Source organism: Triturus cristatus, chromosome 3_1 (genome assembly GCF_964204655.1).
Source record: "Triturus cristatus chromosome 3_1, aTriCri1.1, whole genome shotgun sequence".
Taxonomy (NCBI): domain Eukaryota; kingdom Metazoa; phylum Chordata; class Amphibia; order Caudata; family Salamandridae; genus Triturus; species Triturus cristatus.
This window is the reverse complement of record NC_140583.1, coordinates 437603406-437628200: the sequence shown is the minus strand read 5'-3', so window position 1 is coordinate 437628200 and position 24795 is coordinate 437603406. Positions and strand designations below refer to the sequence as shown.

The following is a 24795-nucleotide window of genomic DNA, read 5'->3' as shown; positions in this document are numbered from 1 at the left end:
AACAGCCGTGTATAGCCAAAAGTATGTCTCGGTTGTCATACATGTTCTATGGATAAAAGGGCTAGACAGAGAATAAAAAATATTGAGAAGTACAAACTAGATAAGAAGATAAGATAGGGATGAGGCGTTCTATAAAAGGAGAGACGATTAAGATAAAGAACAGAGAATAAATAGAAAAAGCAGGAGAGACAGGAATGGGAAGATAGATGCAGCAGCAAACAAAGGGCTAGTGGGGAAAAGGTTGAGAGAGGTTGGGAGACTGGGAGTAAATATAGAAAGTAAGTGAGAATCTAAAGGAGCAAAAGGAAAGTTAGGTACATGTAGGCAAATGGTGATTGGTAATTTTAAGTGGAATGTATAAGCGTATCATGTTTTTGCAGATACACCTGGTCAAATATGATTTCAAAGCACAATTTTGCACTTTATTTTCTAAAAGTGATTTTAGTTTAAGATCCACAAATCACCTTGCACAGTGGTCTTTATGATCACAATAATGTTTAAGCATGGCTACTTAAGGCACATTGCTTTTTGCAAATTGCTTAATAATGGCACCCTCTTGATATGTGTTACTGTATGGTCTTTGTGAGAAGTGCTTACACCTTCTCTTTTAATCCATATCAGCCATGTCTATATTTGCTGGTATAGTCACTGAAAAGTACAACCTACTTGCTGAGAAGTTAACGTTCTGTTAGGGAGGTATTTTGGCTTTCTAGTGTATATTTAAATATGACAGTCTCTTAACTGTTTCATAACATGAAGCTTGACTTTTATCTTCACCTGTAGTAATGGCAAACAATCCCAATGCAATTAAACACTTCACACTTAGTACACGACAGTCATACATGCTTAAAATATGAAACGGTGCCGGATACTTTACCATCTAATTGATAGGATTTAGTGTTAGATTGTGAAAAGCTGATTGAGTGTGCTTTAACCCCTTCAGTGCCCGCCCCTTTCCCCGCCCAGTGCCGGCCGTTGCATTAGCGGGCGGGGTCTATGACGAGCTGGACTCGTCATGGGCACAGCGCCACCGCGGCCCATGACGAGTCCAGCTCGTCATGGGCACTGAAGGGGTTAATATGTACCTCAAAAAATCCACATATTCCTTCACATAGAATCACACTGTGTGCATCCTGAATTTCAAAACCAGAATATCTATGACAGATATCGATTTGAAAATATTGACAGGTAAGTATCGTTGTTCTATTCCTTATGCTACATTTATGTACCTACGCAATATATCTATATCTTCCACAGATGTAGTTGTGAAATTAGGAATAGTACATTTATACGTCCCTATATGAAATTTTACCGCTCATTATTCTGTCCTCGATATTCTTGTATCACCATATTATGGGGGTAGTTTTTTAGTAGTATTATCAGTATTTGCAAAAGAATGCACCTATAGAGCACAGCTTCAATGTTTGGTCATAGCTGAGGGCCTTGCCCCCCTAAAAAAAATACTTCTGTCTACGGGCCTGCTCTGTGATTGTACAGCCTCTTGGTTCTTGAGTATAAGACTAATAAAATGATCATTATGTTAATTCAAAATGGCTCAGTACCTGCTTCCTGAACTGGCATTTGGACTACTCTGCAATGTGAAGCTGTCTAATAGACTAGAGTATGTGAGTCTTTCAAAATTAGTTTTTAAGATTTCCTTGATTAGGTTGGTGTCTTATAAAAAGTTGCAGTTTCTTAGCCCTGGAAATAGTTGATGCCAACAAGTAAAATACTGTGTACAACTAAACAGTTCTCTTCCCTCTTTTACTGACTATTCCACGCAGACCCATCTCTAACCAAGCACGAAACAAAATACCCGCTTTGGGGTGTCTGAGGTTTGGTGGAATGTTTGTTGCAAGTGCAATTCCTTGTTACAGAATTTTAGCATCTTGCAGAATGTAAGCTTGTAATCCAAGTTTTTTTTAGCTTTAGTTAAATGATGCACAAGCTGTTTTTCAAACTGTGCAGAATGGAGCGCCTGCACCTACATGGTGGGGTCATTCCTCTTTACGTCTACGTACTTGTTCCCTGGCAGAATATTTAATGGTTTTCATGAAAAGTATTTACAATGTAATAGTTCTCGCATTACTGGAAGTTTGTGCTATTGTCGTTGCTAATAAGAATGCAAAGCCAATGGCTCAAACATTCAATAATGCGAGACCTATTGCATTGCAAATGCTTGTTTCGTTTTCCCTCTATACCCTCTTTGTCCTTTCTATTCTTTTATGAACTTGGTTTCGGTGAACACGCTTAGCAGTTTAAGGATTCTTAGCTTGATCATGATTACATCTACTAGATGAAGACGTGCCACTGAAAGCCCGGACCTGGCTCCAGCCAGATGCCTAACTCTGGCTCGGCGAAACGAGCCGAACTTTAATGTGGCTTCTGCCTGCTATGCATATTCTAACCTAATGCACCAAAAATTAAAGAAAAAACATTAAGCTTTGATGTAAAGCAGAAGTGGGAAATAGCTACCCATCTAGTGGCTGAATGTTACAATACCAAATAAGAAAACCTAGGAATTTTCCTGGCTGCTCTGCTTGACCAAACTATGTGATCGCAGGCAAATATTTTATTTCACCATAAACTTTGAAATATGTGAGTTTAGGGTGTGTACTATTCAAGTACCTGTGTGCGTTATACAAGTACCTTTCTTGTATCTGACTTAAATACACTAAAATGTTTCTCACTGTAAGAATCTGGGCACCTTCATGATAGAAATGACAACTGACTTGCCTCTCAATTCACAATTGCATAGGAGAGGTGAAGGGAATTAATATTTTTAGGTTCATGTTTAAAAACTGTCACTTTCAATAAATTATTCTGAATGCACTAATAATATCTGATGTATTAATTCGAAACGTTTCAGCATGTTAAAGAGTCTTCAACATATCTGTATATGGTTTTGCACAGTTTAAGTGCAAAACATTTTCAGGGCTAGGCTTGCAGAGTGGAACTGGGGCGGATACCCTGCCATGTGGGCAGAAAATATGCCAACATTTCAGTAGTTTTAGAGGTGCTGTAAACTTAACTTAGTGGTAACTACTTTAAGGCAAATACCTTGCTCGGACCCCAGGCAAGGCACGTCAAAGCAACTTCCGCAGCCGAAAAGTGTGTATGCCAAGCCTGCATGCTGGGACGGCCTGGTGTTCTAGCAGGCAGGCGCCACATAAAACTCCCCTGCTGGGAACGTTTCTTTGAAGAGCAGTGTCAATGGCCTGCCAGTGAAATTAATATAATTTTCATTAAGGTAATTATATTATTCTGCCCCTGACAGTGCTGGACGACACAAGAAATCCTAATTTAGTGCATCCCTCACTCCACGGAACAAAGCATTTGTTACTGTGGATTGAAAAAAAAAGAAAAGGTTTACCTCTGGTTGTTTGTAATCTATTGTTTGCATGTACCTTTTTAATGTATCTTTGCCATGTAAGATTTACCCCCTTGTTACCATATAACACAGGAGGTGAGATACCTGTAAAGGTATATGTGATGCACGCCATAAAGCCAACCAAACTTGCTTTTATCCGACTGTTGTAATTGGCTTCTCTGACGCTGACTCGAGCCTGGTTAGGACTTTGCTAAATAGTAAATGAACAAAGATATTCAGTTGATTTAAATACAACCCTTAAAGGATTATAGTTTATTTTTTCACAAGAAAGCCTTTTATGGCATGAACAAATTCTGCATCACAGCACCCAGGCCTCCATTACAATTGTCCCGTATATTCACTAGAACTGATAATAAGCCCATCAGAATTATACGTTTTGGGTTTTCACATGGAGATGTCAGCCGCTCAAAGCAGCCAAGATTTCTGTGAGAAACTCTCTGTCGAAATTCAGCACGAAAACAGTGATTCCCACATATTATGCCAGTAAAACGTGTAATCCTTCCCACACAATATCTACCTTACCATCACCAAGAATCCTCTCAGGTCGCCAGGATCTTTTTATCTGCTAGACAGTGTAGAGGGGAGGAAGTCCAAATTTAAAACATAATCAATAAATTGAATTAAATCTCTAAAAGGAACACTAACTCCAAAGCTACATTTTTATGAATTTATTACAACCAAGAATAACTGCACATACAAGCACCTCAATACAAGGTGAAGAAAATAAATGGGCACTAATACAAACTAGATTCTACGCAGGAGTCTCATCCGACTCAGAATAAGAAGAAAAATCAATTCCAATAACATCAGAAATGCAATGATTACTCCAGTCTCTACATTAGAATTCATTAGCCTAAGCAAAAAATCAGTTAGTCTATCCCTACTCTATCTCTAAGATGTCATCCCTACTTAGCATTTTCCCTCCCAGGCCCAAGAGAGTAAAAGGTGTCAGGAGTGAAAACTTCCTTAGAAGTGCACTCACTTAGTCAGAGCTCGCTCTAAGATGCTCCTTCTAGCTTCCCATCTAAGCCTCAACTGCTCAACCCTCGGGACACTGTGCCTAATACAAAATCCAAAAAACATAAAACACGCCCTCCAGCACACCTCTTCAGCCAGGTCTTCTCCCAGTACTTTTCCAGTGAAACTTGTATCCCATCCAACGACGATTAACTTGACCTTGGGTCCCAGGCACCTTCTCTGCCGAAAGTATCATCCCTAAATTCCAGTGTACTCCCATATTGGCTTCTCGTACCATCCTAACTCCTAAAACAAAGGCCTAGTCTCTCTAACGAGCTAAGTGTCCTTGCACCTGCAAAAGAAACATGAGACCGAGAAACTTTCCACTTCTCTAAGGTTTTCTAGCATCCTGAAACCCAAAGCCTTACCAAGGGAAATCATTTTCGGCCTACAGCATTTAGCTAACATAAGAAATGAACAGGCCTTTCTCTTTAAACGTATATGTGATCAGGCCTTTACACATTTTAAACCCACACTTCTATAATCACATTATAAGCATTAACTTCATTAGACTTTATATATGGATAAGCAAACTACATATGCAAACGTTAATTTGGTGCACGTTTAAACCTAATGCACCGCATTACATGAAAAACAATCATTACGCGTTGACTAAAATACATTTGCAGTGAAGTACGACATTGCTCTTCATGAAAGGTATGGTTACATTTCTAATCATACTATTATAAGCAGATTTAAGTGATACATTACTAAGTCACACTTTGATACTATTTCGATTAATATGTGGGTGCGGACTAACAGTGAATATGATGCACCCCTACAATTTTCTGAATAACGTGGCGCTCTATCATGGGCCAGTCGAGATGGGGATCTTATGGGGTCATTTAGAGTTGGGAGGTAATAAGGGAATGCCCGGATGCTCTGAGAGGCTTTATGAGAGCCTGCCAGTGTAGTGTTTTCGCTCTGCTCTGCTGTAGACAGAGAACACAGCTTTAAGAGGGGAAGGGTGGGTCAGTGCGGCACAGGGCTGATGAGGGTGGGTGTCAGGACAGCATGTATTTGTTTCTTTCCATTTGGGCCAGGAAGTATAGGTCATTTTACTTATTCCTCGGTGACTGCGTAACAGCTGAAAGCAGGGGCAGATGATTTTTGTCACCATGCATGACAAACATATAGTTGGGTAATAAGTGGATAACGGGGATATATTTTACCTTATGGATCTTTATGACATTAGACTATGCAATCTTCGCTGTCATTGTCAGTGGATGTCACTTTGAACCCCTCAATGAAAAACACACACCTTGTAAATAAGGAGTAATAACTCACAAGTATTTAATAATATATTAAACACTGAATAAATCATTTCAGAATTTTTGTAATGAATATTTGGATAGGGGTAAAAAATCTAAACAGAAATGCAGAATAAATCAATAGTACAATATGTGTGTACATCAGATCATATTGTGGAGTATAGAAAAAGTCACCTAGTTCGAAGATGTAATACATATATCTTACCTATCATGTATATTAGTTTCTTTACCAAAGTGTGATAAGATATACAAATGAAATGTCTGGAATATAAGGAGAAATGTATTACAGTAAACCTTATAAAGTGATAATTGTAGTGACCTGGGTCAGAGAGCACTAGGACCCTGCACCTGAATGTTGTGAGGGGACAACAATCGGACACCACTTCCGGTCAGGGAGTGGGGAGGGCATTCTATGAGGACAAGGGCAAGGAGGTGGACGTGCATGTGGGCACCGAGAAGAAGAAACTAATAAAGTACATAAGGCTGACCTACCTGTCTGAGCGTGTTCTTGTGTGGCGACACAACAATAATGGTGGTGATGTGAGATGTGAATTCAAATATATATGTCGGCACATTCTGTATAAATAATACTATAGAATATATGTTTATAGTTGAAGATAAGAGAGAGAGATAAGGTAGATAGAAGAGTAGATAAGAGAAGTGAGAACTTAGATATTGGGCGGTAGGGAGTGTGTAGTGGACAGGAGTGTAGGGGGTTGTATACGATTTTGGTTTCTGTGGTTGAGATCTAGCGATTTTAGATTGACTTTTCAAAGGTTTTGGTGAACGTATGGTGTATTGTGGAGTCTTGTATAGTAAGGGGATTTGTATTTGTGATGTATGCGTCTTTTTTTCCCAAATATTATTTGGATGAGCTTTTGGGTAGGAAGGTGTTCAGATTGTTGTCAGCCCCTCTTATAAATTTAGACCATGTCCACTATGTACAAACGGAAAGTAGTGTGTAATCCTTCCAAACGGAAAAAATATTTTTTGTTTCAATTCTTAGAAGGATGTTTAGAAGTAAACTCTCTATTGGATTTAGGGTCCAGGAGTTAAAAATACCTGATCTACAAAACAAACCTCCTCATGAACCAGATCTCTCAGCCACTTCTAGAAAAATAGCGTGGTCACTGTGCAGTGAAAACCTATGCCTTAATTCCCCCTAAAAAATCTAAGCTAACTGAAAACCTCAAATTCAAATGGGAATCCACCCTTAATAAATCTAAACCATGTACTCTTCCACCTCTAGAATGGGAAATTATTTGGACAAATCTCAGAAGGTCAAAATTGCACCCTCACTTTTTCAAATCTAGTATGGGATTGCCCATATGTCTCACTGGACCTTCATGAACTTTATAAATTATGCCTAACCAACGCAAATACTTTTTGGGAGTTTTAAAATGCAATAAGGCACTCTACAACACATGCTCCTTAAATAGCAATTTACCTTTTCCTTGGGAACAACATCAGCTCTTACATCTCGAGCATACTTGACTCCTTAGTTGGCGTCCATAACCTTAGGAACCAATCACTAAGGGCTGATTATGAGTCTGGCGGTCCATGGACTGCCAGACTTGAGGGGGCTTGGCGGTCTTCCGAATGCCCCATTACTACTAGGGTGGTCCGACCGCCAATGTACAGCCGCAACTGCCCGGGATCAGAGATCCCTGATGGTGGCGTGGCAGTCTTGAGGCCGCAGTGCTTGGCCGGACAGTCGCAGTCCCGCCAAGCACATTATGGGGTTCCTGTCTGCCACAGTTTTCATGGCAGTTCCACCACCATGAAAACAGTGGCAGTGGGCCCCCTGTTTTGTTTCTGGGCCATGGGTTGCATGCAGGGAGACATGTTGTGACCCCCTGTGTGCATGCACCCCAGTCTCTGCACAGCGTGGACTGCACCAGTCCATGCCGTGCAGGTACTACCTTTGACGTTCCCATTTCGGTGCCTATCGCCATCGGAACACCAAAGAACCACCCACCAGTGACTGAAAAAGTCATAATATGATAGGCGGTGCCTACACAGGTTTGGCGTCGGGGCGGTCCCGCTCCCACGCCACCAAACTCGTAATAAGGCCCTAATTATTAATCATAATCCAACAATTATCACTATTGGGTTTTATACATTTGAATTTAGCTCCTAATAATCTTTATGCAGAGCATACCAGTATTTTCACGCAAACTATTTCTCTACAATCACTAACTTAAACTAGGATTGACTTTTTGGTTTTTCATGCGAGCAAGAGCTTATTAATGTACAAACACAAAATAGACATCCAGTGGATTGAAACCGTGGCTTTAAACCTCCTTCAAGAATTGCACAAAGGCAGATCGTTAAGACTTCTGGTCCTGATGGAGTGTTACAAGAGAAATACAATCTGTTAAAAATATTGACATAGTGCTTCAAACCTGCAGGTACCAGTTAAACAGTTAACATTTATATAAGTACCCAGCCATCCGACGCATCTCAGCTGATTTCTTCTTGCTTGGTTTACCCCAATCTTGTTCTTTCATTCAATGTCCAGGATCTCTCGACACCATCAACCCTCTGGAACCCCAGGTATGTAACACAGACCACTCCAGAAGAACAAGAAAAAAAGCAATACCAGAAACCAACCAAGCAGGCCAGACTAGAACACTTGCCCATTAATAGTAAAATGTTGCAATATTTTGTGTTTAGAGGGGTTCCTAGAGCTTTGGGCCCGGTGTCACCAGACCTGCTGCACCATTCAAATCATGACCCTAATGTCTGCAAGATAACTACACTTGTCACTTCTTATTTAATAGTTAAATATAGCAATAATTGGTGTTTAGAGGAGTTCTGACAGCCTTTTGCCCTGGTGCCACTGCACCAGCAGCACCATTGCAATCATAGCCCTACTGCCTTTTAGTTAACTGCACTTGTGACTGCCTGTTTAGAAGTAAAGTTTAGAAATGTTTTCGTTTAGTGGGGTCCATAGAGTTTTTGGTCCCGATGCCACTACACCTGCTGCACCATTCAAATCAAGCCCCTTTTAACTGCAAGATAACTGCAATTGTGTCTGCTTGTAAAGTAGTAAACTATAGTAATATTAGGTGTTTAGATGAGTTCTGCCAAATTTTGGGACTTGTGCCACTGCACCTACTGTACCATTCAGATTATGACCCTGTTGCCTGCCAGGTAACTGCACTTGTGACTGCCTGTTTAGGAGTAAAATTTAACAAAATTAGGTGTTTAGTAGGGTGCCTGGCACTTTTGGTCCTGATGCTACTGCACCTGCTGCACCATTCAATTCATCACCGTAATACCTCTTAAATAAATGCACTTATGACTGTCTTGTTTAGTAGTAAAATGTAGCAAAAATCTGGTCCCTAGAACTTTTGCCCCAGTGCCACTGCACCTCCTGCACCATTCAAATCATGTCACTATTAACTGCAACATAAATGCAATTGTTACTGTCTGTTTAGTAGTCAAATAAAGCAATATTATGTGTTTAGAGGAGTTCTCACAACTTTTGATCCCCTGCTACTGCACCTGCTGCACCATTCAAATCATGACCGTTTTGTCTACAAGGTAACTGCACTTCTGGTTGCCTGTTTAGTAGTAAAATATAGCATAGCTCTTGTATATTAACTTTATTTTTAACGTGCAATGTTTATTGCAACATTTAGAATTTCATCATAATGACCAAATAAATTAAGTTGAAAAAAACAAGCCCATAATGCCTACAAAGTGCAAAGAAAGGTACTGAGGCATGAATAGGAAATACCACAAACGTTTTAAGGCTAAAACATCTGCTTTGCACAACTAAGGGGCCGATTCCGATGTTGTTAGGAAACTGTTCCGAACGAATCGGCTCTGGACTAGTTTCCAAACAATCGGGTCCTGTGAGTCTTGACGACCGATTACGATGCCTCCCAGCATCGTTCGGTCGGACTTACTGTGACTTCAATGGGAGCCTGTGTCCCAAAAGCGAACACAGGCTCCCCTTGAAAAAAGGAGTGGTTGGGGAAAACCTTGCACCATGTGGCGAGCACCCCATGGTGCCTACCACGTTTTGCATGGTTGGGAAGAGGGGTCCCTTGGGTACCCCCACAGGCCACATTCGGTTGCCTGTGGGTGAAGGGGGGCCCGCAACGGGCCCCCAAACACAGATTCCGGCAGCCGTTTCATCTCGGGCAAACCAAATCGGAACAGCTGTCCGAATCAGTCATCGGAATCGCTCATCCGGAAACCGTGTCCATAGAGCTGTACGAATCGGCTCCGAATGCCTTTCAGAAACGATTTGGTCTGCTCAAACGGTTTCCGAGCATTGTAATCGGTTGTTGGGAACACTGTACGATTCGGTAGGAAGCAAGGGTTTTGAATCGGATTCGACAATACCAAATCCCATCCGGATCCCTTCCTAACAACATCGGAATCAGTCCCTAAGTAATAAATAGCAAGCATTCCAGAATATTGTTAGAAGCTGTCTGCCTTTTCCATGGGAAGAGATCTTATCTTGACAGTAAATGGGGCTTAAATAGTGTGAACAGCTTTAGTAGAAGTATTGTAAATGTGTGTAGTTGGAAAAAAAGTTCAACACAAAAGCGAATGAACCCAGTATTTCGGCAATGGGAACTGTTAAGAAATATTAAATACAAGAGTTTTCAAATGCGCAGTCACTGAGTAGGCAAAACCCAAAAAAGAATGGATTAGGTTCACAAAGTTGTTGCTGCCATGATGCCGAGAAATGTGAAGAATTAGGCGTTACAAGGAGTGGTTAGTCTTTTAAATTTGGGAATGGCCATTAATACCTACGTTTGTGGGCATTCCGAAACTTCAACCCTACCTTTTCCCACCCTGTAAATGCTAGTGTTGTTCTTTAAAATTGTCCGTAAAGAAAATTATAGTTTGTAGCCCCGCTAAAAATGCTTTAAAACACTAAAAGTATATTTTCATGATAAGTAAATGTACACACACATGTATAAAGGCATATGTATGTATATACATGAAAAAACTGCAAAAGCTGACAGTAGCCCTTCTTTTTATTTAAAAATAAAGAAAGAAAAAGCATTTCGCATGTTTTCTTTTCTATTGTAAATTAATTCCTTTTTCTGTTGGCCTGTGTTTTTTCCGCAGGATGTCAATGAGCAGAATAGCCTGCGCTACACCAACCTGTACGAACCGGGACAACTAAATTTGCTCTTTAACAAAGGCACTTTCTTCATCTGCGCAGCACAGGGTCTCTACACGTCCTTTGTCCTCTTGTTTATCTCGTACGGAGCATTTCACGACGCAGTTGGTGAAGACGGGAAACACATTTTAGACTATCAGTCATTTGCTGTTACTGTTGCCACATCTCTAATTATTGTCGTTAGCGTTCAGGTACAGTAAATGTTTCTTTCCTAATAGCTATTCAAGAAGAGAAAATGTAAGAAGAGAAAAACAAAAAACTGAGGTCACTTACTTTTGCAAGGAATATAAATCGAGAACTTTACTTCAAATACAAAAACCTACATTCTAGAATGTCCAGACCAAATGTAATTTTCTGTAGTTAATGCTAGTTAATATTACCATTACATTTTCCTGTGCTAGAAATGGAAGCGTATGTTTTTTTGCAAAGCACAAGAAGGGGGTGATAGCGTCTGAAAGGGGGTGGAGAGTCATAGTGGCGAAGTAAAGATGAACAATGACAATCAGCCTAGTGTGACAGTAAATATATATTCTTTTTAGACTCTGCTCCAAAGAAATTGACGGGAAGGTATATAGTACAGCTTTTCTGGGTTACGGCACTGGTCATAAACAAACTTCATTTTCTGACACCTTAGGAAACTAAAGCATCTGATGTCGGTATCCATATGTATCCAGTCATTCCCAGTGTATAATCCTGGTCAGAAAGTTCAGGTGGTTAATGCACTTACTGCAGCGATCTTTATAGTATCTCTAGTCACATGTGGAAATCATCATAAATTGGCCTATGATGCTGATTTGTCTAATAAAGAACATTGTGTGTAACCTGCAGCTCACGGGCGTGTATACTAATAATAAACCTTTGTGTCTGCATGCATCATCATCAAAACCAGCGGTATCATTGGCAAAGCCATCACAACAGGCATGCTTGCTGCCTGTTTGACTGACAAACTAATCATCTACACTGGCTCTTAGCACACCATTAGAGTAGAGGCTATGGAGCCTAAAAAAGAAAACAAACATGGTTCCAGGCATTCTTCACTTAAACTTATGCGCCCGTGATTTAGAACAACACCCCTGTATATATCAGGACTCCACTGCCCCACTTCAATTTAGGAAAGAGCTGAAGACACTCTGCTTTAGGAAACAGTACATCACGATTCAGGAACAGTGAACTCGCTACCTCTTACATCATCTTGTAGAACGCTCGACTACTGTTTGGCTAGGTTTATCCTAAAATACCACGTGCATTCATTGGTTCACTTATTGTGTTCTATAAATCTCTGAATTACATATCTGTTTCACAATGTCCGATCCTAGTAAAATAGAATGGGGTATGTGTTTAATGCAAACATCTCCATGTAATATTCAAGGCAAATTTTTTAAACATTGCATGGTTTATTTCAAACGTTCATCCTAACAGTATTTAAATCAGTAACATTAGGTTTATCAGAACTTTCATCTTTAATTAAACTTAAAATATACACAATTGAGTTTGCATCGTTATCTAGATATGTGGTCATTATTAATTCAGTTTCAAGCAAAGACCAACAAGTTTTACGTACATACAGAGAAAAAAATATATATTTCATATCTCCATTTATCATCTCGGCCATTTGAGAAGGGATATATTAGCACGTATAATTCTAACGTTGAAAAACTATGTTATTTGTGGTGTGTAATGTTTAAATGAGCAATGATATGAATATGTCATGGCCGATCAAGTCCCAGACAGCAGATATACTTTTACAATGGATGCCTTTACCATTAGATTGATAGTCTATTTAAGGTAAGTATTACTAAGGTAAGTGTGTGTGTATATATATATATATATATATATATATATATCAACCACCAACTCCCATCTTCAACCAAAGAAAGGACGCCGACACCAACGACTTTCATTGAATCCACAGGTTTAATGATAGTATTCCTTTGCTACGCGTTTCGGCATCACCTGCCTTAATCATGCAATCCATTATATATATATATATGTATATGTATCGAAGAAAAGAGAAGGTTCCTCCTGAGACCGAGCCTGTCGTCAGGTGGTACGCGGTGCCGGCGGAACCACAGGCGGACGTAAATTTGCTTAAATTATTCAATAAAGCGCACACTTGAAGTCCTCTGCAAATGCAAATTTGGAACTTTATTCCTCAGTTACGCGTTTCAGCAAAGAATTGCCTTGATCACACGCTGAGTCAAAAAAATGATCGTGCATATTTAAACAAAAACATGGACATAGGACTTTTTTCTCATACCAATGGCAATAGTAGTATTACAATAGCGGCCATATTGGAGTCTATAAATTGTTTACAAAGTTACTTTCTTTGGTTGGGGAAAATAACTCATGTCCCAATAACATATCATGTAGTGTTCATATAATCATATTTGATTGTGCATAGTATATTATTCCACAATTGATTCCAATTTTATTTTTGTCAACATCAAAATGCATAAAATAATACAAAATTATAAAAAAATTGACCGAAGGGTCCAGTTCCTATAACTGTTTTGATATCATCACTGACAGAGCGGCATGTACGGGATTTAAACCACGCTCTGTGTTCTACCCGAATCTTCCGCATGACTGTATTGATACATTTCATGATGTCATCACCCAAGAACCTTTGAAACAAAAACACCAGAAAACTCTAAGCACTTTGTATTTGCAGAGGACTTCGAGTGTGCGCTTTATTGAGGAATTTAAGTATATCTATCTATCTATCTATCTATAATATATAATATTTTGGTGAGAAGACCCCCAATTCCCCCTTTTTTAATTACCCTTACAACCCAATACCACTAAACCCTAAAACACCCTTCCTACCCAATACTTTTACCCATCGCTAAACCCTAACAATACCTTAATAGCCCAATACCCTAACCCACCCCAAACCATAAAAATATTCATACCATCCAATACCCTATCTTCTAGCAGACACCGCCATCCAATACCCTATAATCTAGCAGACACCGCCACCATATATAGCCCCTTTTCCGCCCGGTTGACTGGCCGACTGGCAGAAAACCGGCGGACGGTCTTCGCGTCTGCCAGGGTCGCCCCGCCATACTAATATGGCGGGGGGAAATGGGTGGCAGGCGGGGAAGGATGTAGGGTGGATCACCACCGCCATGCGGGCGGTGGCAATCCGCACTACATCCTAATCGACCCCTTAGTTTCCACAGGAAAAGCACTTTTTGACTTGCCTATAACTTTGGCCTCATTTGACAAATCTCATTACATTTTCCAAAAAAGTGTCAAAGTGGATTCTGCGTATCATGGAAAGTTTGATACGTGGAGTGGGAACGGAGAAATAGGGGTGCGAAAAAAGGGTGCATTTGTAATGTTAATTCCTATGCAAATACGCTGTCGAACCTACAACCTGATCAGCTGGATGGAATTACACGAAATTTGGGAGAAAGGTAGATGTTATGCAGATTGTGCTTTTGTAATTTTTAAAAAATCTGTACAGTAGTTTGAGAAATTTGAGCCGAATATTATAGATATACCTCGCAGGTTTTGTGATGAATCGCGAATGAACACATTAGCGAGGAATGCTCTAATTGGCGAGACACAACCTGAACAGAAAGTTGTGGTTGCCATGTTATCATCTGGGAAAAGTTCCTGAGGCTGAAAATTTGTGTGAAATCTAACATAAGGGTTCAGGGTGCAGATACTCTGACCCCATGATTAAGAAATGGGTGTGTTAGTGACACAAGTTATGTGTCCAAAATAGATATTTTTTAATATTGTGCGATATACGCGATGACGCTGCTACTGCCAGAGCGACTCCGCATGTACCATCGTGAGGGCATCACGGCTATCAATAAATCATCGCAAATATTGGTGAAATAATTTTTAACAAATCAGTGAATTTATAATAAGCAGTGTTATAGCGATAGTAAGATTCTTATAAAAGTTTTTGTAGGATTATTTAGATAGTGAGCTATCTAGTGTGATGGTTAGAATTTTTTATATAGTTATATTTTTTTAATGTGGTGGTGGCTATTGAATTCCTACTTTTCCTTTCCACTTACACGCTGTATCCACTGGGATTGCGATTACGGACGTCATTGCGATCTCCGGCCTCACAGCAAAAACAGAAAAGAGGTTTCAGAGATGGTTGTTCTAGAATGTGTGTAAAATACTGTAATATGTGTGCATATGTGTGTTTTTCCCTTTATGGTACAAGTGCGATAGTCACGGTTAATGGCATCATCACAACTTTCCGAATAGCTGCAAAAATTAAAAATAGGTCTCAAAGATGGATATTAAAGAAACTTAGGGGTCTATTATGATGTAGGGCGCCCACCACCCATTTCCCCTGCCATATTAGTATGGCGCGGGGACCCCAGCAGACGGGAAAACCGTCTGCCGGTTTTCCGCCGGGCGAACAGTCGACCGGGCGGAAAAGGGGCTGGATATGGTGGCGGTATCTGCTAGACACCGCCATCCATATAAGCTTGGGCAGCGGTGCAGGGCTTTCCATGGCGGAGACCTCGCCATGGAAAGCCATGCGGAGTCTGCTTACCCCAGGGTATTGAGGGGGCGGGGGGTGCACCTACATTGTCACAGACAAGGTGGCAGGCACCGCGCATGCCTGTCACCTTGTGCATGACAATGCACAACGTGCATTCCCAGCATTGTGGCAGGCGGTGCTGTGAGCACCGCTTGCCACAATTCCGGAGAATAGAGGATGCCACCACCACGGTGGCGGTGGCATTCTAATTGCCGGTGCGGGAATGCCGCACCACTGGCGGCCGGTCCCTACAGCACTAGGGTGGCAGGCGGACTAAAGTCTGCCCGCCATCCTAATAGGCCCCTTAGTGTTAAAACATGAGTTTAAACATTTTTTTAAAGAAGCATGTATATAGTAATATGTGGAGTGTAAGTTTTAGAATAGATTTTTTTTGTTAATATTTTTGGATGTGCTGATGGCCGTTGAATGTCTGCATTTGTTTTGCGATTTCGCAATGTATTCTCGACCATCGTGACGTCTTCGTGAAGATTCCCAAAACATAAAAAAAAGGTTCTTTATAAAGAAAATTAACAATATTTTGGGTACTTTGTGGCTCTGACAAGAGCCTTTGTGTTGATTATGTGTGTATATGACAGCTACACATAAGCCTTGATGCAGGGTTTCAGGTTACTTAAAAAACACCCTTTACCCTTCGTCTGTGCACTCCATCATTTCTATAAATTCCATGCATCTCAAACGCAGATTGTTATAGATACAGCCCATGCAATGGTCGCTGAGGAATGCAGAAACAATTTTATTAACATGTTTCCTGGCTTTGTTAATCTTTGGACAGAATTGATTTGAGCACTTCCATTTCTGTCTAGGGCATATATTAGATTACACCAAGACAGTGTGAGGAAAAAGAGACATCAGTTCTGCAAAGGTTTCTTTTATTAGGGTTTCTAGCCCTACCACTGTCAATGTGCCTAGGTCATTGCCACCACAGTGCACAATTATAAGGTGAGGAGCTCGGGAATCCACAATGGATTTAACCAAAGCCAGTAACTGATGAAACTTTAGCCCTGTCTGACCAAACCAAGTAATCTCCACATTTGGCAAACCCAAATCCCTGTCAATACCACTCTTTTTTTACACCCTATTTAGCCCAATAGATATAGCTGTGGCCCACAACCCCCACTCTAAGGAGGTAATTACGATGGCGGAAGTAACACTTGCCTAGGGGAGCAGTCTGCATCCCTAAAATGGTGGCGTGCCTAGCAGGCACCGTCCTCCAAATTAGGATGCTGCCTTTAGCCAACTTTTCTATGGCGGCGGAGCCACCATGGAAAAGTTGGCGGGAATTGGTTTCGAGGGCCCGTTGGCGGGCTCCCCTTGTGTTGGGGGGAGGTGTTTGTGCACTGGGGGACCCATGTTACCCTCCTACATTTCACTGCACTAAGTGGCAGGCACCGTGTGGTGCCTGCCACTTAGTGCAGTGAAATGCAAAACATGCATTTTTAACATCGCGGCGGGTGCTGCAGTCAGCAGCACCCGCCGCACTGTTCAATTGCAAAATACGACCGACGTGGTGGCAGTCACATCCTAATTTGGAGTGTGGGACCGTCGCATGCATGGCGGGCTATCCCGATCCCCGCAACAATGGGAGTCGGACGAAAGTCCGACCGTCAACGTAATGACCCCCTAAGTGTTTTGAATTGAAGGAGCAATAGCAGTCAGGAGATGGCTGGAGCCGAATGAGGTAGTTTTCCAAGTGAAAAGCAGTTAAAATGGAGATGTTAAAAAAAATAGATATTTTTTTATTGGATGCTGTCAGCATGAAAGTGAATAAAGTTAGGTAGTGTGTTGGATGCCTTAGCAAGAAGTCCTATTATTGGCTGTTGTTTAAAAAAAGAAATGTAATATAGATATAGATATGTTTTTGAATCTGTGAAGTAAACCACACCTGCTGTATCTCATTTGGAAGCTGCATGTTCCTTCTAGAATGTGCTGTGAACTTCTGACCTATGAGATTGACTGGGTTGCTAGGTACATTGGGCTAAGAGTGTATTTGGGGGGGGGAAGGGTGTTAAGGAGACAGAATTTGTTTTTTAAAGTTGAGGAGCTGTGACATAATTTAAGTAATGACAAACTTTAATTTCCAACTCAGGACTATATAAGAAACCATCGTAAACACGCAGAGACAGGAACCTCATTTTGGGAAAGGGTTAACAGATGCCAACCATTCACAGGTGGAGATACCGCAGTCATTTGCTGACTTTCTCATGATCATAGAGTGGGAAGTTGAAGAGGTTATCATTTTATAGTTGCTTGCTATGACAGTGGTGTTCCATTCTTGTGTTTAGTTTCTACAAATATTAACAGTGTCAAAACTATCCAGAAAGAGCTAAAAGAACAATGTAATCTACAAACTCAATTCACTGGTATGTACATAGCTTTTTAATTATTTTAGAAAATGTACATTTGAAATGAAGATGTGTATGGGAGTTTGATTAAAAGGGGTATCACAGCGATGTGATATAAAAATATCAGATGAACTGCATTTGGCAGAGGGTATGTGTTTAAGATGTTAGTACTGGTGAAAGTTAACATGAGTAATGCCTTTAAAAATGACAATGTTTTAAATTTCTAAGCATCATGTGCAGAACAGACAGATCTATTTTATTTGCATTCTGGGAACTGTACTACTTTTAGTCACATTATTAAATATGAGTAGTGCAGTCATGAATAAAACATGAGAAAATGTGCTGTGCCTGTATATAAATTATAAAGTAGTAATACTTGTAAGTTATGCATTAGGAAGTGTTGGTCAATGTGGTTTTTAACTTATATGACCATTTTGCATATGTTTAGATGGTGAGAAATGGTTTTTCTGGTTGGAGATCATTATATGTACGATGGGACTCTTGAGTTTACTTAAAGATGTAGAGAACTATATATATTTAGAAAGATGGCCTGGAGGTGAATATCTATTATGACATCGCATATATGTTTACATGATGATCTATGTTCTTTAAGGCTATTGACAATTTCATGTATATGGTGAGGGTGGTGTATTTCTTTAAACATGATATGTTATGATATGTTTAAAATTGAGGAGGGCTAATAGTGCAGTATGTTCCTTGAGAGTTCTTGTGTAAAGACACAAGAAATATTTGTGAAATGATGTAAGTATGCCATCAAGAAAAGGTATTGTGCTTTGAAAAAGTGAGAACTGTTGTTTTCAGTTTTAGAAACGTACTGATGCATGCATGTGCACCCTGAATAAAGGAGAGTTTATGCTCTTAGAGAGTCATGTATGCAGTTATGTCACGCACGATATCTAAACTTATTCAATCATCCAGGCAAAACACATGCAATCTTCCAATCACCCAGGCACTAAATATGCACTCATTGGACTACGCAGGCAACACCCATGTGTTCATCCAATCACCCAGATAGTAGCACAATAGTCATGGAATACATAGGCACTAACTGTGCAGATATGCAACCACCAATGTAGTTCCTACATACTCAGGGAATCATGCCAGCACCACCTATATTCTGAAAGAATCACCTAGCATCTAAGCAATCTAAACATTCATCCATTAATCCAGGGAGTATTGTTGTACTCAACTAGAAACACATGTATTTACAAGTTTTAGTGAGGAATATGTACTCTTTAAGAATAATCTGGTGAAATATATGTTACCTGTCACACACTAATTGCATGTACTCTGAGGAATTAGTGTGCTATATGCTGTGCTACAGATTGTGTAGATTGTTATATGCAGTGTTTCGCAAAATTGACACCTCTATGTAGAAAAGTATTTAAACACTAAGGGGCTCATTACGATGTCGGTCAGAAAGCCTCCGACCGACACCGTCTCAGACTCGGGACCAATCGACTTGCGATTGGCCGTTCTGACCACCGGATTACGATGCTTCCGCGAACTGTTCTGTCGGATTCCTATTGTTCTCTATGGGAGCTTGTGTTACGGACGGAAATTGGCCGTAAAACAAGCTCCTATGGGGTAAGGGGGGTGGGGTGTAAAACCCTGCACCCTGTCGCAGACACCCCATGATGTCTGCCACGCGGTGCAGGGTTTCCCTCGGCCACCGACCGTAGCCTGCGGGGGCAAGTGGACTCTTCAAGCAGCCTCCAAAGTCACTATCTGACAGCCGTTCTGTGTCGGAAAGGCCAGCACGGAGAGGCTGTCCAAATCCAACATCGTAATCGGTCTCAAAAGCCAGAGTATGTTTGTATATGTTGTTGACGCACTCGCTAGAAGATTCAAACAGACTGTTCACTTGTATTTAAACGGTGAAAAAGTAAATATTGATAACTGGAAAAAGTAGCCGTGTATTTATTTGTAGAGGAATGCTTTGACTTGTCCATACAGCAAGTTATATGTAAGAAGTGTTACCATATATTCGAAGATAATAAAATGAAGACCACATAGATATTAGATATCCATTTTGTAGGATAATTAAATGCCTGCTAATGTAGAAAAACTATGAAGGTCCAATTTTTTTTAAAAAAAATCAACATTTATGATTCTTTGCAGCATTGTGAAGGGCGGTTAATGACTGCTCTCCAGCACTCACTAAAACTCTACATCCATGCAGTATTATGCTATCGGAAAAACTGTGAAGCCAAATCTTGAAGTTGAGATTGGACCTCTGAAGAAACTTTCCACCCTGGTGTTGTTGCGGTTGCTACTGAAGTTGAGGGTCCTTCAGCCTTGCTTTGCCTTCTTGCTGCTTTTACCCTATTGCTATGGTTTGTATTTAAATGGTAAAGCTTGGACGTAGTCCCGCAAGAATATTTGTTATTTGCACCCCTTGATGTATATTGACAAAATATCGGCACTCAAAATATTCCCATGCAAACATATTGTGACCAAAATATCGATGTAAAAAGTATCAACATCCTATACTTATAATGGTAAGTACAAAAATGTTGAGAAAAAAAAATATCAGTCATTAATATAGTTGTCTAAAATATCAATTTTTAAATATATATAAAATAAAATAAATAGTAAATTAATGTTTTAAATATATAGCTTAACAAATATAACAAATAGACTCAATTAAAAAAAGTTAAACACACATTTGCAATAATTAAAATATATATACAGATATCTACTTACAAAAAAGTTATTAACCTAATAGTTTTATTTATATTATAATTAAAAAATAATATAAAAACAAATATATATATATACACATATATACACATATACCATTAACATAACATCTTTAAAAAACAAAGCATTATAATAAAATAAAAAACTTCAAATTCTTAAAATGTAGTAAAAATAATTTTACACATTAAAAATATGAATTGAAAATTTTATAATTTTAAATAAACAAAAACATAATAATATAAATTGGAACAGTATAAAATATAATATTTAAAACATATACTGTTCCCACTACAATTTATACCAAACTATACCAACTGTCAAATTTACAAAACTCCCTCCAATAAATGCAACAGTAGTAAATGTGTTGTATTTCCGATAAGTATTATTTACTGTACCCATTCCAGCGAGTACAACAGTAGCAAAACAGTAGGGAAAGTGCTAGATTGCAAAGGGGTAAATGGTACTATTCCCACTCCACTCCTCAACAAACTAATTTTCATTAATTAAATATTATTTTTTAACAATTATAATTGATATACTTTCCACAACAAATCTTCTCAAAGCACACAACACACTCCTAACATTTAACAAACATTTATTTACACAATGATCATAATTAATAATTAATATTAATTACAAATAATTTTTAGTTGCTTTAAATAAATTTACTTTCCACCCCATATCCCTACAAAACCCACATCTAAAAAAAATAATATTTGCACAATTAACATAATTATCAATTTAACAAATATTATTAATTAAAAACAAATTATAATCATTAAACTTAATTAACTTCCCACCCTTTACCGATATAATCCCGACAACCCACACCTAAATTGAAACATGAAAAAATGTAAATACACAATTAAAATTATTTTCAATTTAGGAACTCATAGGGGCGGATTAGGATGGCGGGCGGACTTTAGTCCGCCCGCCACCCTAGTGGTGCTGGGACCAGCCGCAAGTGGTGTGGCGGTCCCGCACCTGCAATTAGGATGCCACTGCCACCGTGGCGGTGGCATCCTCCATTCCCAGCATTATGGCGGGCGGTGCTCACAGTACCGCCCGCCACAATGCTTGCGGTGCCTGCTACCATGTCCATGACAATGCAGGGGGGGGTACCATAGGTACCCCCCATGTGTACCCCCCACCCCCCCCAATACCCTGGGGACCTGCAACAGGCCCCCGAAAGCAGACTCCGCATGGCTTTCCATGGCGGGGTCTCCGCCATGGAAAGCCATGCACCGCTGCCCATGCTAATATGGATGGCGTTGTCTAGCAGACACGCCACCATATATAGCCCCTTTTCCGCCCGGTTGGCTGGCGGAAAACCGGCGGACGGTCTTTCCGTCCGCCGGGGTCCCCCCAGCCATACTAATATGGCGGGGGAAAATGGGTGGCGGGCTGGTAAGGATGTAGGGCAGATCGCCACCGCCATGCGGACGGTGGCAATCTGCCCTACATCCTAATCGACCCCATTGTATTTAACAACTAATTATAATGTCACTAAAAATGATTTACTCCCGACCCTCTACCACTATAAACCCAATACCCGCACCAAAAAAAAAGTAATTAAACACTTAACTTAATTAATTATTTATTAATTCCTATTAATTAACAACTAAATATGAATTAATTAAAAACAAATTACTTCCCACCCTTTCCTCTACAACCTCGCACCTAAAGAAATTACACAATTAACAAAATTACCAATTAATTAATATACATTATCAACTAATTCAAAATAAATTGCTTCACACACTTTACTACTAATACCAACAACATGCAACAACAAAAAATTACACAATTAACATAATTATCAAATAATTAATATGAATGAATAACTAATTATTAATTTGTCAACAATATATTACTCCCCACCATTTACGCCTGTTAGCCCCACAACCCACACACAAAATTTACCCTAAAAAAATAAAAAACACAATAAACACAATTCGATATCTATTTCTATTATTAATTCAATAAATATTTTTTTTTTTAAATCATTCATTTATTATAAATAAATTAATTCCCACCCTCTTCCCCTATAAACCCACAACCCGTTACGGAACTAAAAAACACAATTTTATTTAAATTACATTTAATAACTACTAAAAATTTAACACATTTATTAAAAAGCATAAACAACACTTATACAAAAAAATGACATCACATACATTTAAAATAAGTACTAAAATACATAATATTTATAAAACAATATTTTAAATAACTATATTTTTGCACACGATAATAATGACTTCTATATTTAAAAAATAGATATTATTTACCTTCAAATCGATACTCTTGATATTAATATTCTTGACATCGATATTTCCATGTCACCATTTTTTATACCCATTTTCTTGTACATCAATATTTGAAACCCAATATTTTATCTAAACACCCCCTTGACAATGTCTTGTGACATATTGTGCATTGTGCATATTTGCCCACTATGAACTTCTCTAAAAGAATGTTCAAGATAGGGAAATGGGTGTGTTCTTATTTTTTGTGTTGAAAATTGTATTATCCATTTATATTCCTTTATTTTCGGTGACATGATTTTCTGTTTTGTTTTTAAATGTATTTATTTATTTGTTAGTGCTTTTGTAAAGTTTTGCAATTTTTTTGTTCTTTTTTTGGTAACAAAAATTGCAATTGGGACAGGAGGAATTCGAAAAATGTGCACTGAGAAATATACAAAAAATATAAAGGAGGAGAAAATATTTATGATTTTTTGCAGCATTGCGAATAGCTGTATCACACTTCTCACCAGCACTTATAACAGTACTACAGTCCATGCAATATGTGGTCATTCTTGAAAACTCTAGAGCCATATCTGTTTTAATAGTATGCACCTCTGAAGAGACTTTCTGGGTGGGTATTGTTGCTGCTGCCACTGATGTAGATGGCAGCTTCCCTCTAGTAGATCACCAGTTAGAGACGTTTTCTATGATAGGTTTTAAGATTTGAGATGGACGTTGTCCTACATGAATTTATTTTTTGTGCATCCCTCTAGAGAGTGTCTTGTCACACATTGGTCATTGCACTAGTTTTGCAGCAGTTTTTGATTCCCCATGAGTTGGAGTAACAATGGATAGTTTGATGTTTGTTTGAAAGTTTTGTTGTGTTTGTGAGTTCAGATGTTGAAAGTAATTTTTTTAAACTGTTGTTTTTTAGAGATATGCGTTTAAAATAGTTAAATCAATATGTTACTAAACAGCTAGACTCAAACAATGTGTAACATATGTCTATATACCTGTTTTACACTTTGCCATTTGTATTCATGACTACTGATGTCATTGTGACCTCCGGTGTTGCTGTGAAGAAACAAAATGCCTTTTGATGTACTCATTTCCACAAATGAATACAAAGGGGAAAGTTAAATTAGTATCTTGCTAAGGGGCCGATTCCGATTCCGGCCCTACGAACCGTCCGACATGGACCCGGACCGGATACCGACCGACACGGACCAGCGCCGTACGACCCGTGCAGTACGATGCAACGCGAGTGAATTACAACCAACAAGTACGGAATACAAGACGTACGACCGAGCCGTAGGGAAAATAGTGATCCGGCCGGAAAACCGGCGCGATTTTCACCGACCGAAATGAACCCGACCGACCCCTACCCGCAATGTTCGATCCGCGTAGTACCATGCAATGCGTGTAAAACCAGACCGACCTGCACGGAGACCAAGCCGCAAGACCGACACTCACAGACAACCAGGCCCACAAGCAATAGAGTCGTTCGCGACCGACATATATGAAACACAGAAGATCGGCAGCATGAACGAGGAGGAGAAGCCCGCACGAGACAACAGCAGCGTCCATTCCCGTCAGATGGACGTCTCCTTCATGCCTACAAAACCCAAAGGAAAAAAGACAAAAAAAGGACCAAACAAGCAATGACAAAGCCAATAAATATCAAATAAAAAAAACCTGGGACAAAGACACACCCAAAACTCCAACTATATAAAGGACTACAATCACTACCATCATCCCTTGCAAACAGGAGACACAGCCAGCAGCAAACACCATTATACAACAACCACAGACACACTCACAACTCACCCATCACACAACCCACACACCATCAGCACCTCATCCAAAATCACACACACATACAGCCAGCAAAACCAACACCAACCCACCCTCACTTGCACCCTCACACACACATTCCTCACCACCACCACCCATCACCATGCCTCCAAAGAAAAATCACAGATAGTGAGTTAGAAGTGCTGGTAGATGAGATCATCAGAGTAGAGCCACATTTTACCCCCATGTCACAGAAAACAAAGATGTGGGCGAGGATTGTGGACAAGGTGAACGCTCAAGCACCAGCAAGGCGCACAA

The 24795-nt window shown here is 39.6% G+C and overlaps 1 protein-coding gene across 1 annotated transcript in view; it reads left to right on the top strand.

The window, feature by feature from the left end:
• ATP8B4 (ATPase phospholipid transporting 8B4 (putative)) overlaps positions 1-24795 on the top strand; it is a 3731093-nt gene that overhangs the window by 3610680 nt on the left and 95618 nt on the right. The window contains exon 24 of the mRNA XM_085644229.1: positions 10777-11022. Within this exon, the coding sequence (XP_085500355.1) occupies positions 10777-11022 (246 nt within the window). The remainder of the gene's footprint in view (positions 1-10776; positions 11023-24795) is intronic.